The sequence below is a fragment of the Acomys russatus genome, unplaced genomic scaffold (genome assembly GCF_903995435.1).
Source record: "Acomys russatus unplaced genomic scaffold, mAcoRus1.1, whole genome shotgun sequence".
In the NCBI taxonomy this organism is placed as follows: Eukaryota; Metazoa; Chordata; class Mammalia; order Rodentia; family Muridae; genus Acomys; species Acomys russatus.
The window spans coordinates 19,122-31,865 of record NW_026131419.1 but is presented as its reverse complement, the minus strand read 5'-3'; the positions used below and the strand labels follow the sequence as shown (position 1 = coordinate 31,865).

Below are 12,744 nucleotides of genomic sequence, written 5' to 3'. Positions count from 1 at the left end.
ATTAAATTTATGTAAATGTACTTATTAATTGAATATGTAACAAGATATAATTTACTGTATTTTAGCACTAAATTCTGATGTTGACTTTGGTTTTCTCATCCACAAATATTGCTTTAGGTCTAGAGATATAGTTCCTCTTGCTTAACATGCACAAAGCTGTAGGTTCAGGCCCAGCACTTGGGAGTTAGAAGCCAGAGGACTGAAGTTCAAGGCCGTACTTAGCTGTAAGAGTCAGATCACTTGTTAAAAAGTCATTGACTATGTTACATCATAGAGGTAGAGATGCTTGATTGAGCCATTATAGAATCTAAGCATGAAAGAAACTTTCAAATTGGGTTTGTGCTTCTGTTCATTCATAGTTTTGGTCTGGTTCAGTGTAAGTCCCTTTATTTTCTGGCTTCTTGTAAGGATAAAGCAATGGTACTATTATAGATAATTGTGAAGGATCAAAGCAGAGAATGAATTTTCCAGGTTGAAGGTTGCTTTTACCTGAAGGTTGACTGGAGGTTGTCTTTACTTTTCATTGGAAAAGTTAGTGCCTCCCTGTTACCACCTTTCCTGGAAGAGAAGATAAGCACACAATGGAAATTTGTGACTTCAAGTATACCTAAAGAAGTATAAAGTTGCAGTATGCATGCCTATATTCCAGCACTCAGAGAGACAGGGGCAGACAGATCTCTGAGTCTGAGGCCAGCCTGGTCTACAGAGTGAGTCCAGGACAGCCAAGGCTACACACAGAAACCCTGTTTCGAAAGAAAAACAAACAAACAAAAAGAAGTATAAATTATTGGCATGGCTATGGAAATTTAGAGACAATTTAAAGGATAGGCCTTTAGGAGGAGCCATTTCAGTTAGGATATAGCATGGTAAAATTGATGTGTATATTGAATAGATTCTTACCTTGAATCACTGGTGGAAGAATCTACTCCCAAGTTTATTTGTGTCATTCATTTGTGGATCCATGGTATAGATTTTAGGACTAACGTCTCTCTTGGCTGGAATCATTCTATAGCCCTGTTGATTAAGATACAGATTCAATTAAATTTGAATAGCCTCAATCACATTGCAATGCAATGCAAAATCTTTTTGGCATTTAACAGTCATGAGAGTACACTTTATGAGGATGGGAATCATGAGGCCAGTCAATTAGCTGGTAGACTGGGAGTTTAAGAAAAGTAATACTATTATATTACTCTTGGCATCCTTCCTCCCAATGCATATCTTAGCAGATAGTAAATGTCCAGGAAAATGTCCAGTGACTTAGATTTTAGGATAAAGAAGGTAAACAAAGTTTAAAATTGATGACCCTATTAGTGTGATAGAAGTTTGCAAGAAAATCCAAGTATCTACTCATTGAAATTCTTATAGTAAAGAATTCAAAATATCCTGTCATAAACTCTTAGAATAAAATGCTTGAGTCTAACATACTGTTAGAAATATCTTCTTGTTGATTTAGACTGTATATTTAACTTCATTATACTTCGTTTCCTTAGACAATACAGTTCAAAATAATAGAGAGATGGATGCCACTGAAGGAGTAGATCTGGAAAAAATGCTTCAGTGTGTGGCTAACAAAATGGAGCTTTATGCCACAGCTGACTTTTCTGAACAAGCTAAGGGAAACTGTGAAATTATAAATGAACTACTTGCTATTTCCATGCAAAAAGGCCGGATGAAGAAAAGATTGAGTGAACTTGGGATCATACAAGCTGATGACAACATAATGTCACAGGAGATGTTTATTGAAATTGTTGGAAACCAATTTAAATGGAATGGCAAAGGTAGTTTTGGCACATTTTTTTACTAGCTACAATGACATCAATAACTCACAGAATACTGTGTTTTGAACATTGTCCTAAGAATCATGCTGCTGCTTATGTGGTTTGCTTAATTTGCTTCATAACTGTATATTATGTAAAGTGTATTTGATTGACCTTTATGAAATGTAGATTTACTTCTATCTACATGTATCACATTCAAAGCGCTCCTTTGTAAAAAGCCACAAAAACATAAAATATGCTTGTAGATGTAGGTCAGTAATAGAGCATTTGTCCAATGTGCCCACTGCCTAGTTCCCAAGGTTCAATACCCAGCACTCCTCCTCACCTCCCTCCCAAAAATGAAAGTAAAATAATTGGAGATTTTTTTTTTTTAATCTAGAAAGTCGTGTTGTTTGTTTTCTGGTTTTTGTTTTTTTGTTTTGTTTTGTTTTGTTTTAACTGTATAGCTCTTCCATGTTAAGCTTGCTAATGCTTTTTTCCTGTAAATACACTTTGGCATTGAAAGTGAAATGATGGAGGTATAAGATGTGAGAGTAAGCGTGCAGTAGGTATCATGTGTACAATGTTCCTTTGTTTTTCTTTTTTGAGATATTGTCTCTACAGAGCAAGCAGATTTTTTTGTTTTTGTTTTGGTTTTGGTTTTGTTTTGTTTTGTTTTGTTTTCAAAAACTAAGTGTATAGACTATGCTGGCCTAAGACTCGTATTGATCTGCCTTCCTCTCCCTCCTGAGTGCTAGGATTAAAAACATGCCACCATACCTAGCTTAAATGGAATACATTGTTATATTGAAATATATTGTCATCAAAACAGAAATAACAGATTACAGGTATGCAACAGAAATGTATTCAGAGTCAGTATTGAATATAAATGATTAATAAGAAAGTATCTTATTGTATTCTAATAATTCTTTTCTTCTCGCCACTCTTCCTGTCTTTCTTCGTTTCTCCTCTCCCCACCCTAACCTTAACCCTATTTAAGACAGTTCTTTTATTCCTCAAGCTGGTTTAAAAGTATGTAGTCATTAATATCCTTTAACTTCTGATCTTCCCACCTTTACTGATCTTTCCACCTTTACCTCCCAGATGCTAATATCACTGACTTGGAACACTATTCCCTAATTTTTTTTTGACACTAGAGATTGAAACCAGGTCAGTCTTCTGGTCCTAGGTGAGGGTCAGTTTACTCAACCTCTTTTATTAAAGAGTGTTAATAAAACCATTATCATTACTGTAGACTTAATTCTCACTGCTATTATGCTCATCTCATTGCTATGACTATGGAGATTAAGTCATCTTTACTTACTGCTCTGTTATTGCCAATCATGTCAGGCCCTTTCCTTTCTTGGTTTTTCAAAACAGGGTCTCTCTGTGTAGCCTTGGATGTCCTGGACTGGCTTTGTAGACCAGGCTGTGCTTGAACTCACAGCAAACTGCCTGCCTCTGCCTCCTGAGTACTGTGATTAAAGGCATGTGCTACCACACCCAGCCAGGCTCTTTCCTTTTAATGCTGATTTTCTCCTGATCCTCTTTCAGGGTTTTCCTTTGAGCTTTGGATGGGGTGATGTGCTTATGATGCTTTTTTGGCTATTGTGACCTTTGCCATACTAACAATTACATATTGGCATTTAACTGGTTGTGAATCTTGATGTAAATAACCAAAATCGATAGCAACATGAATGTGTAGACTTGGGCACATCACATCTTCTTAATATTGAAGACTGTGTGACCTGCCCAACCACAGTCTTTCCCCTAATGTTTTACATTACAAAATGCAAGTTACCCCATGCCAAATCCTTGGCCTTGATTCCAGCAATTTCTTCTTATTTGAGTTTTATTGAATAATTCTTTCTTTGTTTTTAATCATATCCTTTCTGACTATGGCAAGATTATGCAAATGTATTTTTAACTGTTGGTTATACTGGGGTTTTGTTCAGTGTTAGGGTTGCTATGATAAAATACATTCAATATAACTTACAGGATTAATTGGGTGTACTGTTTAAGGGGGATAAGTCGATTGTGGCAGTTAGACATGTTAAGGTTAGGGTTGAGGTTAAAGGTTAGGGTTAGGGAGTTAGAGTTAAGGGTTAGGGTTAGAGGGTTAAGGTTAGGGTTCTTAGGATTAGTTTTAAGATAGACACTTAAGTCAAAAACAGCAAACGTGAGAAAACATTGTTTCCTATCTTTCTCTCTTATTTGGTTATTGTCTCAGTAGAGATATGCTCCGCTATCTTATTCATTCCAGGCCCACTTGCTTAGAGATTTTGCCAACTCAGTGTAAGAACCTTCCTGCATCAATGAACACAGTCTTATAAACATAGCAACCTACCATTCTGATCTGTGTATGTCCTCAGTTGATGTTCCTTCAGATGACTCTAGGTTATGTCATGTTGACATATGAGGCTAATTAGGACAAAGAGACAATAATATATCACAAGATTTTAAATATCTGAAACCAGTGTATTAATCACATTAATCACTTAAGTAGCAAAAACTCTTAACAATTGTTATAGAAACAAACACAGATATGCCAAGAAATGTGGAGAGAAGAGCCTCTAAGATCAAGAAGAGAAAGCTGAAACTGTTTCTCCACAGAAAGTCTCCCAAGCCAATTTAAACTCAGGGAACGTATTACATAGAAAATTTTCCACAAGACAAAATTTGTGTAAGTCGATCATTTTCTAGAGAAACAGCACTATAATTCGAGTATACTTAATAAAAATCACATAGCATGGATGCATCACTGACAAAACAAGTCACAAACATATATCTTCAAATATGCTGTGGTCCCTTCAGCAAGAACTACAAAATTCTAATCCAAATTCAAATCCAAGATATCATTTGCTAGCACTCACCCTGTGCACGCTGGTTCTTTTCTTTGCCAATAGTAGAAACTGAGTTGGCCGAGGAAGGATGTTTCACCTAAATTGGAGAGATTCATCTGAAGCCAAATATTAGAGAAATTAGTTCTCTTTGAATTTGACAATTTGCCTTCCATAGATACACCAAAAGCATGTTGACTTTGAGTTTAAAAAATTGTTTCTACACAAAGCTCCCTGCTAGCAATGCTCTGGGCAGATGACACTTATAGAGCAAAGTTATTCAGAGGCCAACACCTGTGTCCAGGGACTTGAAAGGACAGATGGGAACTCACAGGACACTGAATCTGGCCACAGGTTCCTACATAGCCTTGGGGAGGACTCACCACTCTGACTCCTGCAGCTCACCATCCTCTTCTACCCACTAAGGACAGCAGCCCCTTGCTAAACCCATGCTCCCCTCACAGCTTCCTGCATCTGCACTTATGCCTGTTCTGCCACAAAGCCAAGCCTGCAGCCTGGCACCAAGAAGAGCCCTGCACCAGTTCTGGCCGACAGGTAGGCATGGAGGCTCTGAATGTCGAGTGAGGCCTGAGTGACAAGAGTACCTCCATTAGGATAATGCTCTGAAAGGGCACAGCACAGTGGCTCCTGGCTGTGGCTTCCACCAGGGTCCCAGTCCTTTCCCATATCTGCAGAGATAAACATTTACCCCTGGCATCCAATAGTCAGACCCTGCCGTCACTCTGCTCTCCACAGGCCCTTCTCCTCCTGAACACAGTGTGGCTAGCCTGTACCGCCCATTACACAGTGTGGAATGGAGTGATTCCCCTGTCCCACAGGTGGGAAAGATGACCAGATACTAACAATTAAGAGAAATTTTAGGACAAAAAAAAAAAATATGTTTATTCTTTAGCTTCATACTGAGGTCAGGTGAACTGAAGGTACTTCTCACCTGTTAGTCACAGAGACTTCAGACAACCGTGAGAGAAAATCAGGAACCGGTCACAAAGATGATAGGTCTTTCTCCCATCAGAAGGATGGATGATAGCTCCATTGCTTTAGGAGTTTTCCTGGAATCAAGGTCAATCCCTTCACAAATGAATAATAAAAAGTGTAATTTTTACTGTAAGTTAAGTATTTAAAGAAAAATAGAACAAGGAACAGAACTGTTATAATGACGCTTATGTATGTAGAAAGTTTATTTATTAGAATGTTTCCTGGGCTGTGCTCCACATAGTCCAACAATGGCTGTCTACCAATAGGAAGTTGAACAGAGTAGTTGTTCAGACTATGAGGCTGGATGTCTCAGCTGGTCTTCAGTATACATCAGAATTCCAAAGAACTGTGCTATCATCAGTGAAACACAAATAAAAACAACATTGAGATTCCACCCTACACCTATCAGAATGGCTAATATCAAAAACTCAAATGACAGCACATGCTGGTGAGGATGTGGAGAAAGGGGAACACTCCTCCATCGCTGTTGGGAGTGCAAACTTGTACAACCACTTTGGAGATCAATCTGGCGCTTTCTCAGAAAGTTGGGAATAGTGCTACCTAAGACCTAGCAATACCACTCCTGGGCATATACCTGAAAGATGCTCCACCATACAACAAGGGCATTTGCTGAACTATGTTCATAGCAGCCTTATTCGTAATAGCCAGAATCTGGAAACAACCTAGATGTCCCTCAACCAAAGACTGGATAAAGAAACTATATGCGATAATACTTAATTTTTATTATATTTCTTTTTCACATTTACATTTATATTATTACACATAAATAAAATAAACCATGTATATCAAGAAGAACCACAAAACAATCAGGAATTATATAAATGTTACATTCATAGTGTTTTGGCTATTTGTATTTGGCAGTCTTAAAAAAACACCTTTCCTATCTTGGCGAGTCTAAAATTCTGAGTGTAAATCAGTATCTATCATATCTCATCTCTATCAACTTAACACATCTATCTATACCTAAAAACATCTTAAACCCCAAATAACTAATCTTAATTGTAAAACTAAACTATCTGGTCTTCAACCCCATCAGAGACTTGAGAAGGAATAATACTTAATTACCTGAATAAACCAGAAGTGCAGGTTAGCAACTTCCAAAATGAAAAAAATGACAGTTTGCTGCCTGAACAGTCACCCAAAACTCTCTATTATGTTCAACCTTCTGGCCCAATATATCTGACAGACATATTTTTGAGGCAGGAACTATTGAGGACTTGCTTATCCTGTCTTGGCAGAACCTGGCCATCGACCCTGCCTGCATCCAAGCTTGCCCATTTTTAGGCAGAACTTGGTGCTTCATCTTGAAGTATCTCTTCTAAGGTAATTATCTAGATATATTTTATATATAACAGCAATGATATTTATTTTTTAAAACAATTCAGTTTCATGTGTGTGTAATGTAATTATAAGCTTTTAGGCCATGATATGTGGAGATTAGAAGACAACTTTATGGGGGTTACTTTTGGCCATCTTTATATGGTTATCGAGGTCAGGTTGCCAGCTTTGCACATCACAGACATGTCCTACTGCGCCATCTCACGGATGCTCAAATATGATTAGCTGAAACTTTACATCAGTAAAATATTATCTTATTGGTTTGATTGTAAACATTGTCATCTAAGGATGGCATAAAACATTTGAATAATAAACTATATTTGCAAATGAAAATGTTATGCTATCTTTTTTCTTTCTTTTTCTTTTTGAATGTGTTAGTTTACTCACAGCAGTAGAGATTTGCTCTTATACTTTCTCAGAACCATAAATGAATTCCAGAGAATTGTCACAGTGGGTAAGGTTGGTCACTGCTGAGCCTGATGACCTGAGTTCAATCTCTGGGAGACCCAGATCACTCCTACAAAGTTTTCTCTAATCTCTATACTTGGGCTGTGGCATATGCACACTCACACTCCAGCACACACATAAATAATCTTTAAAACCAAATATGGGCTAATGAAGTTACTTGAACCAATTAATTCCCTCGGTTTTATCTCTAGAATTCCCATAGGGAAGTAGATAATAGCCAGCAATACTTTGGCCTCTCACTGCCACATACACACATGACACACCAACGCAGTTCAAACATTTGTAAATGGATAAATTTAACAAAGTAAAATAACCCAGTTATTGATAACATATGAAATGATTTGTCAGTTTATTATTGTACAATTTCAAGAACCATTATATGTACACATATAAAAAGATGGCACTTTCATGCTCTGATTCAAAGATAGGTCATTTTAAAAGCATCTCAGCTGGAATTAGGGATGCATCCCTGTAATTCCAGCACCTGGGAGACAGTGGCAGGACAATCTTTCTGAGTTTGAGTCCAGCTTGGTCCACATAGCGAGTTCTAAGATGGCTAAGTAGAGATAGCCTATCTCAGAAAGACTCCCCAAAACACAGTATATCTCAAATTATGGAGATTTTCCTAATATAATCTGACTGGTTTCAACAAAACCTTTTGGTATCTTTACTCACATTAATACAACTGTGTTAACAATGAAACGAAAAATCAATTTGTAGAGCCCAGGGAAGCTCTCGCTGGAGGCGGATGGGAGGGGTAGGGTAGAGGGAAATTCCCATTTTCTCTCTCCACTCGCTCACGCCTTCGTCGCTCCCCGCCCTGACACGGAGGGGATAGCGCTGAGGTCACAGGAGGTCCAGGAGGTACGAGAGTTTGGGGGTCTCCCCGCACGGGGTGTGAAGCACGCAGTGGTCCTCGTTTGGGTGAGTGGGCGCTCAGGCTTTCCCCACGCCGGGTCCCCCTTCCATCTCTTTTTGCCGGGGGAGAGTGGAGGTGGGGAGACGACAGCCGCCTCCTTCATGGGACTGTATTTTCTCTAGCCTCCCGGGCAGCAGGGAACCACGCGGTGTCTCAGCAGGCTGCCCCTCTACGCCTTGCCCTTGCCCTTGCCCTCGCCCTCTGAGTGAGGCTTGAGTGGTTCCTCTCCCCATTGCCTCCCAAGAGGCCAGGTAGACCAATACTCTCACGGGAAGTACTGGATCCAGGTCGACCAGATGTCTGGTTCGGTCCTTAATCTTTTTTCAGTTGGAGAATAGAGATCAATCAGATGTCCCTCCCAGACATTCACCCTGGAATGGTGGAACAGAGGTCTACCAGATGTCGGCTCTGGACTTTCTAAACCATAAACAAAAAGTAGGTAGACCGTTTGTCCGTCGCTTTCTCTTATAAAAAGGTGAATTGAGGCCTAAGAATTGTGGAGGTCGCCCAGTTGTTTCTTTTGCATAACAGAGTAATTAGTCATTTTATGAAGATTGGTTGATTGATTTTTGTTATTTTCTCCAAACAGGGTTTTCTCTGTGAAGATGCCATCCAGGAGCTATTTATTTATTTATTCATCCATTCATTCATTCATTTATTCATGTACTCTTTTTTTTTTGTTTATCTGCATGTACACCTGCAGGCCACAAGAGGGCACCAGATCTCTTCTTCTCCTTCTCCAAGACTTATTTATTTATTTGTTTGTTTGTTTGTTTATCCATCTGCGTATCTATCTACTCATCTGTTTGTTTATTCATTTATATGTTTGTCTATCCTCAGGCACACCTGCATGCCAGAAGAAGGCACCAGATCTCTTCTCCAGGAGTTACTTATTTATTTATTTATTCATTCATTCATTCATTTATTCATTCATTCATCTATCTACCTATCTACTTTTTTGTTTTTCTATCTGCAGATACACCTGCAGGCCAGAAGAGGGCACCAGAATCTTTCTCCTCCTCCTCCTCCTCCTCCTCCTCCTCCTCCTCCTCCTCCTCCTCCTCCAGGAGCTATTTTATTTATTTATTCACTTATTCATTACTTATGTTTAACTATCTGCAGGTGCACCTGCAGGCCGGAAGAGGACACCAGATCACCTTGAAGAGTGGTCCAATGTTTTTTCCTAAGTCTGATAACAGACATGCACGCACACTCTCTCTCTTTAGGCATGAGGGGAATGGGGGTGGGGGGCTTGTTTGCTGAAGGTGGGAAAGAGAAACATGGAGGAGACAGACATTGGGAAGCATTGTGTTCCCTAAAACTCCAAGTGGAGTGCTCTATTATCTGGGTGGGAAGGAAGGTGGCTGTGAGATGACTGTGTGTGCCAGACTCAGTTCTCTGTGCTGTCAGCATTTGTGGAATGTACACTTGCTTTGTGTGTCCCAACTTGATGGCCGTTTTCTCTGCTTGCCTGCTTGCTTGCTTGCTTGCCTCCATGCAAGAGGGAGGCCAGAAGAAAGGTTCTTGAAGATAAAAGCCACAGAACTTTGCCCCAGCCCGTCTGGACAGACTGATGAACTGACCATACTCTTTCCCAAAAGAAGAAACTTCATCCTCCCAGCATAAGAAGACGACCCTCCCCTCCTGACTCACAGGTGGTACTCTCCCTACCTCCCAGCCCATTTGCCCTCTTTCACTACCCCTGACTCAATAAAATAAATAAATGGATAAAGAATTAGTTTCCAGTTATGTATTTGTTTCTTGGCTTGTCATGAGCCGCTGCTGTCTCTGCATGACTCTGTGTGTGTGTGTGTGTGTGTGTGTGTGTGTGTGTGTGTGTGTGTGTATGTGCACGCACGCGTGCATCTGTCTGTGGACTACTGGTACTCACGAGCAGTGTGTCAGAACCCCAGTACTCTTAACTGCTGAGACATGATTCTCCTGGTGCAAGATGTCTGTTTGCATGAGTTCAGTTTGCTTTCAGAAGGAATGTTTTAGACATGCCCCCACACACACAAAAAAAAAACACGAAAAAACAAAACAAAACAAAACAACAACCTCGCTCGCTCCTGTTGAAGATCTGGTCTTCAAGGTTTACTTAGAAAGAACCACCTCTGACTCCTCTAGTCTTTTTCTTGCAATGTAATCCCACAATGTGAGGATAAAACTCAAAGGAAGGCTTTGCTTGACCCATTGTTTCTTTCAGAAGTAAGGAGGAGCCCCCTCCCCCCTCACCCCCCACCCCTGACACACACACCTTTTTGCACACTGATTAGTGTCCACTTCTTCCCAAAGAAAAGTGGGAGTGGGACTGGAGAGATGGCTCAGAGGTTAAGAGCACTGGCTGTTCTTCCAAAGGTCCTGAGTTCAATTCCCAGTAACCACATGGTGGCTCACAACCATCTAGAATGTGATCTGGTGTCCTCTTCTGGCGTGCAGGTGTACACTGTATACAGTATAAATAAATAAATAAATCTTTAAAAAAAAAAAGGGTGGGAGTGAACTTTTCTACCTTTTGGGGGGAAGCAGGGTTCAAGACAGGGTTTCCTCTGTGTGACAGCTCCTGGAAGTCACTCTGTAGACCAGGCTCACAGAGATCTACCTGCCTCTGCCTCCAGACTGAGTGCTGCCTAGACTTTCCACCGTCTTAAGGCACAAGATGTGTGGAGAGAGCTGCCCCTTTCTAGCTCAGAGTTTGAGTGTGAGGGTGGGGAATCTTTACCAGTGGAGACCAAGATAGGTTCAGTTCTCCTGCTGTTGAGAGAGACCTGTTCCTGTTGGGTCGCATAGCTATATTTTTGTTTCAGGCACACCAGCCACATCATCGTCTCAGGGTTTGGGTTTGGGCTTTTGTTCAATCAACGAGAAACTCTTTGGCTCAGCTGCACACAACTGCCAGGTACGCCGAGGGCCATCCTGTTCAAGGAGCTCATTAGGCATGCGGGGCGGGCTTTCTTGGAGGTGATCCTGTACCGTGATGCACCTCCAGAATTGCTTCCGACTTCTGAGAACCACTCACTGCTGCAAGCATCTCTCTAATGGCTGGCATGAGAGCCAGGCGTGGTGCTGCATGCATGAAAGTGTCTTATACCTTGGAACAGTAGTTAAAGACAGGTGGGACATGCCATATGGGAGCTGGGAATTGAACCCAGGTCCTTTGGAAGAACAGACAGTGCTTTTAACCACTGAGCCATCTCTCCAGGCCCCATCTTTGTTTTTCCTCTTTCTTTTTCCTGTTTCTTTTAACCAAGCACAACCCAACTGATGAAAGTGTACAGTTGGCCTACAGAGACTACCTGAGGGTTTCAAGACTGACTGACTGACTGTTTGTTCGATTAGGTTTGGGGAGGGGGCTCTTATTTTTTAAATGTTTACTTTCTACAATGCATTCCAATCATAGCTTCCTATCCCCAAACTCATTATGGTCTATATACAACCCAGTGAGACTTCATTGTAGATAGGGGCTTGTCCTCCTATGGCCCAGACCCATTACAGGACCTGCTTTTTGGTTTTGTTTCGTTTTAATTTTTTTGAGACAGGCTGGCTGGCCTAGAACTCACATTGATCTGCCTGCCTCTACCTCCGGAGTGCTGGCATTCAAGCAATGTATGTGCCACCATACCTGGCCTGCAGGCCCTGCTTTTCGAAAAGATTGAAAATCAGGCACCACACAAAGAGTCATTTGGCTAACCTTTGAAGACAGTACTGTGTACTTTCCCTTGGTAACACAAAGTTAAACGCAAAGTACGCAGAAGGAATGGTATAACAAATTAGGATTGCTTACGTACAGAGAAAACACTTTTCTTTTCCTGGCCTTCAGTTCCATTATTTTCTTTTTCTTTTTCTTTACATTCATTTATTTACTTACTTGTTTTTTGGTTTGTTTCCTTTTTGGATTTCTGTGGGTGGGGTTTGGTTGTTTTTTTTTATTTTGTTTTTGGTTCTTTGCTTATTTGTTTTTATCGTGAGCCGAGTGATCTCACAGGTAAGATAAATGTTTTCAAAAGTAGGGAAATTCACAACAGTATTGGCATAGTCAAGCAGAACTCTAAGGCCAACCTGGCCTATGATTCAACTACAGTTTGAATTGAAGGAAAGGACAATATTGCAATAAAAAAATGTCCCTTACAGCTGTGCATGATGGAGCATGCATGCCTATAATCCCAGCACTCAGGGAGGCAAAGACAGGTGGACTCTGGGGGAGGAGGGATTTAGGTTTTGGGGGACTCTGTGTGAGTTTGAGGCCAGCCTGGTCTACAGCCAATGATTTTACATAGAGAAACCCTGTCTCCTGGGCAGGCGGGTGGGGGGAGGGGAGGAGAGAATGTCCCTTCCTTGAGGCCCCTGTAGCCCCACCCCACTGGCTAGCACAGCAACAAAGGGTGTGCCTCTGCTCTGCAGA

General features: G+C 40.8%; 1 protein-coding gene across 1 annotated transcript in view; it reads left to right on the top strand.

Moving 5' to 3' along the window:
- The window catches only part of Shcbp1 (SHC binding and spindle associated 1), a 30,341-nt gene extending 28,525 nt beyond the window's left edge, over nucleotides 1–1,816 (top strand). Inside the window, exon 13 of the mRNA XM_051142656.1 lies at nucleotides 1,494–1,816. Coding sequence (XP_050998613.1) covers nucleotides 1,494–1,807 — 314 coding nt within the window. The 3' untranslated portion in view covers nucleotides 1,808–1,816. The remainder of the gene's footprint in view (nucleotides 1–1,493) is intronic.
- Nucleotides 1,817–12,744: the final 10,928 nt, after the last annotated feature.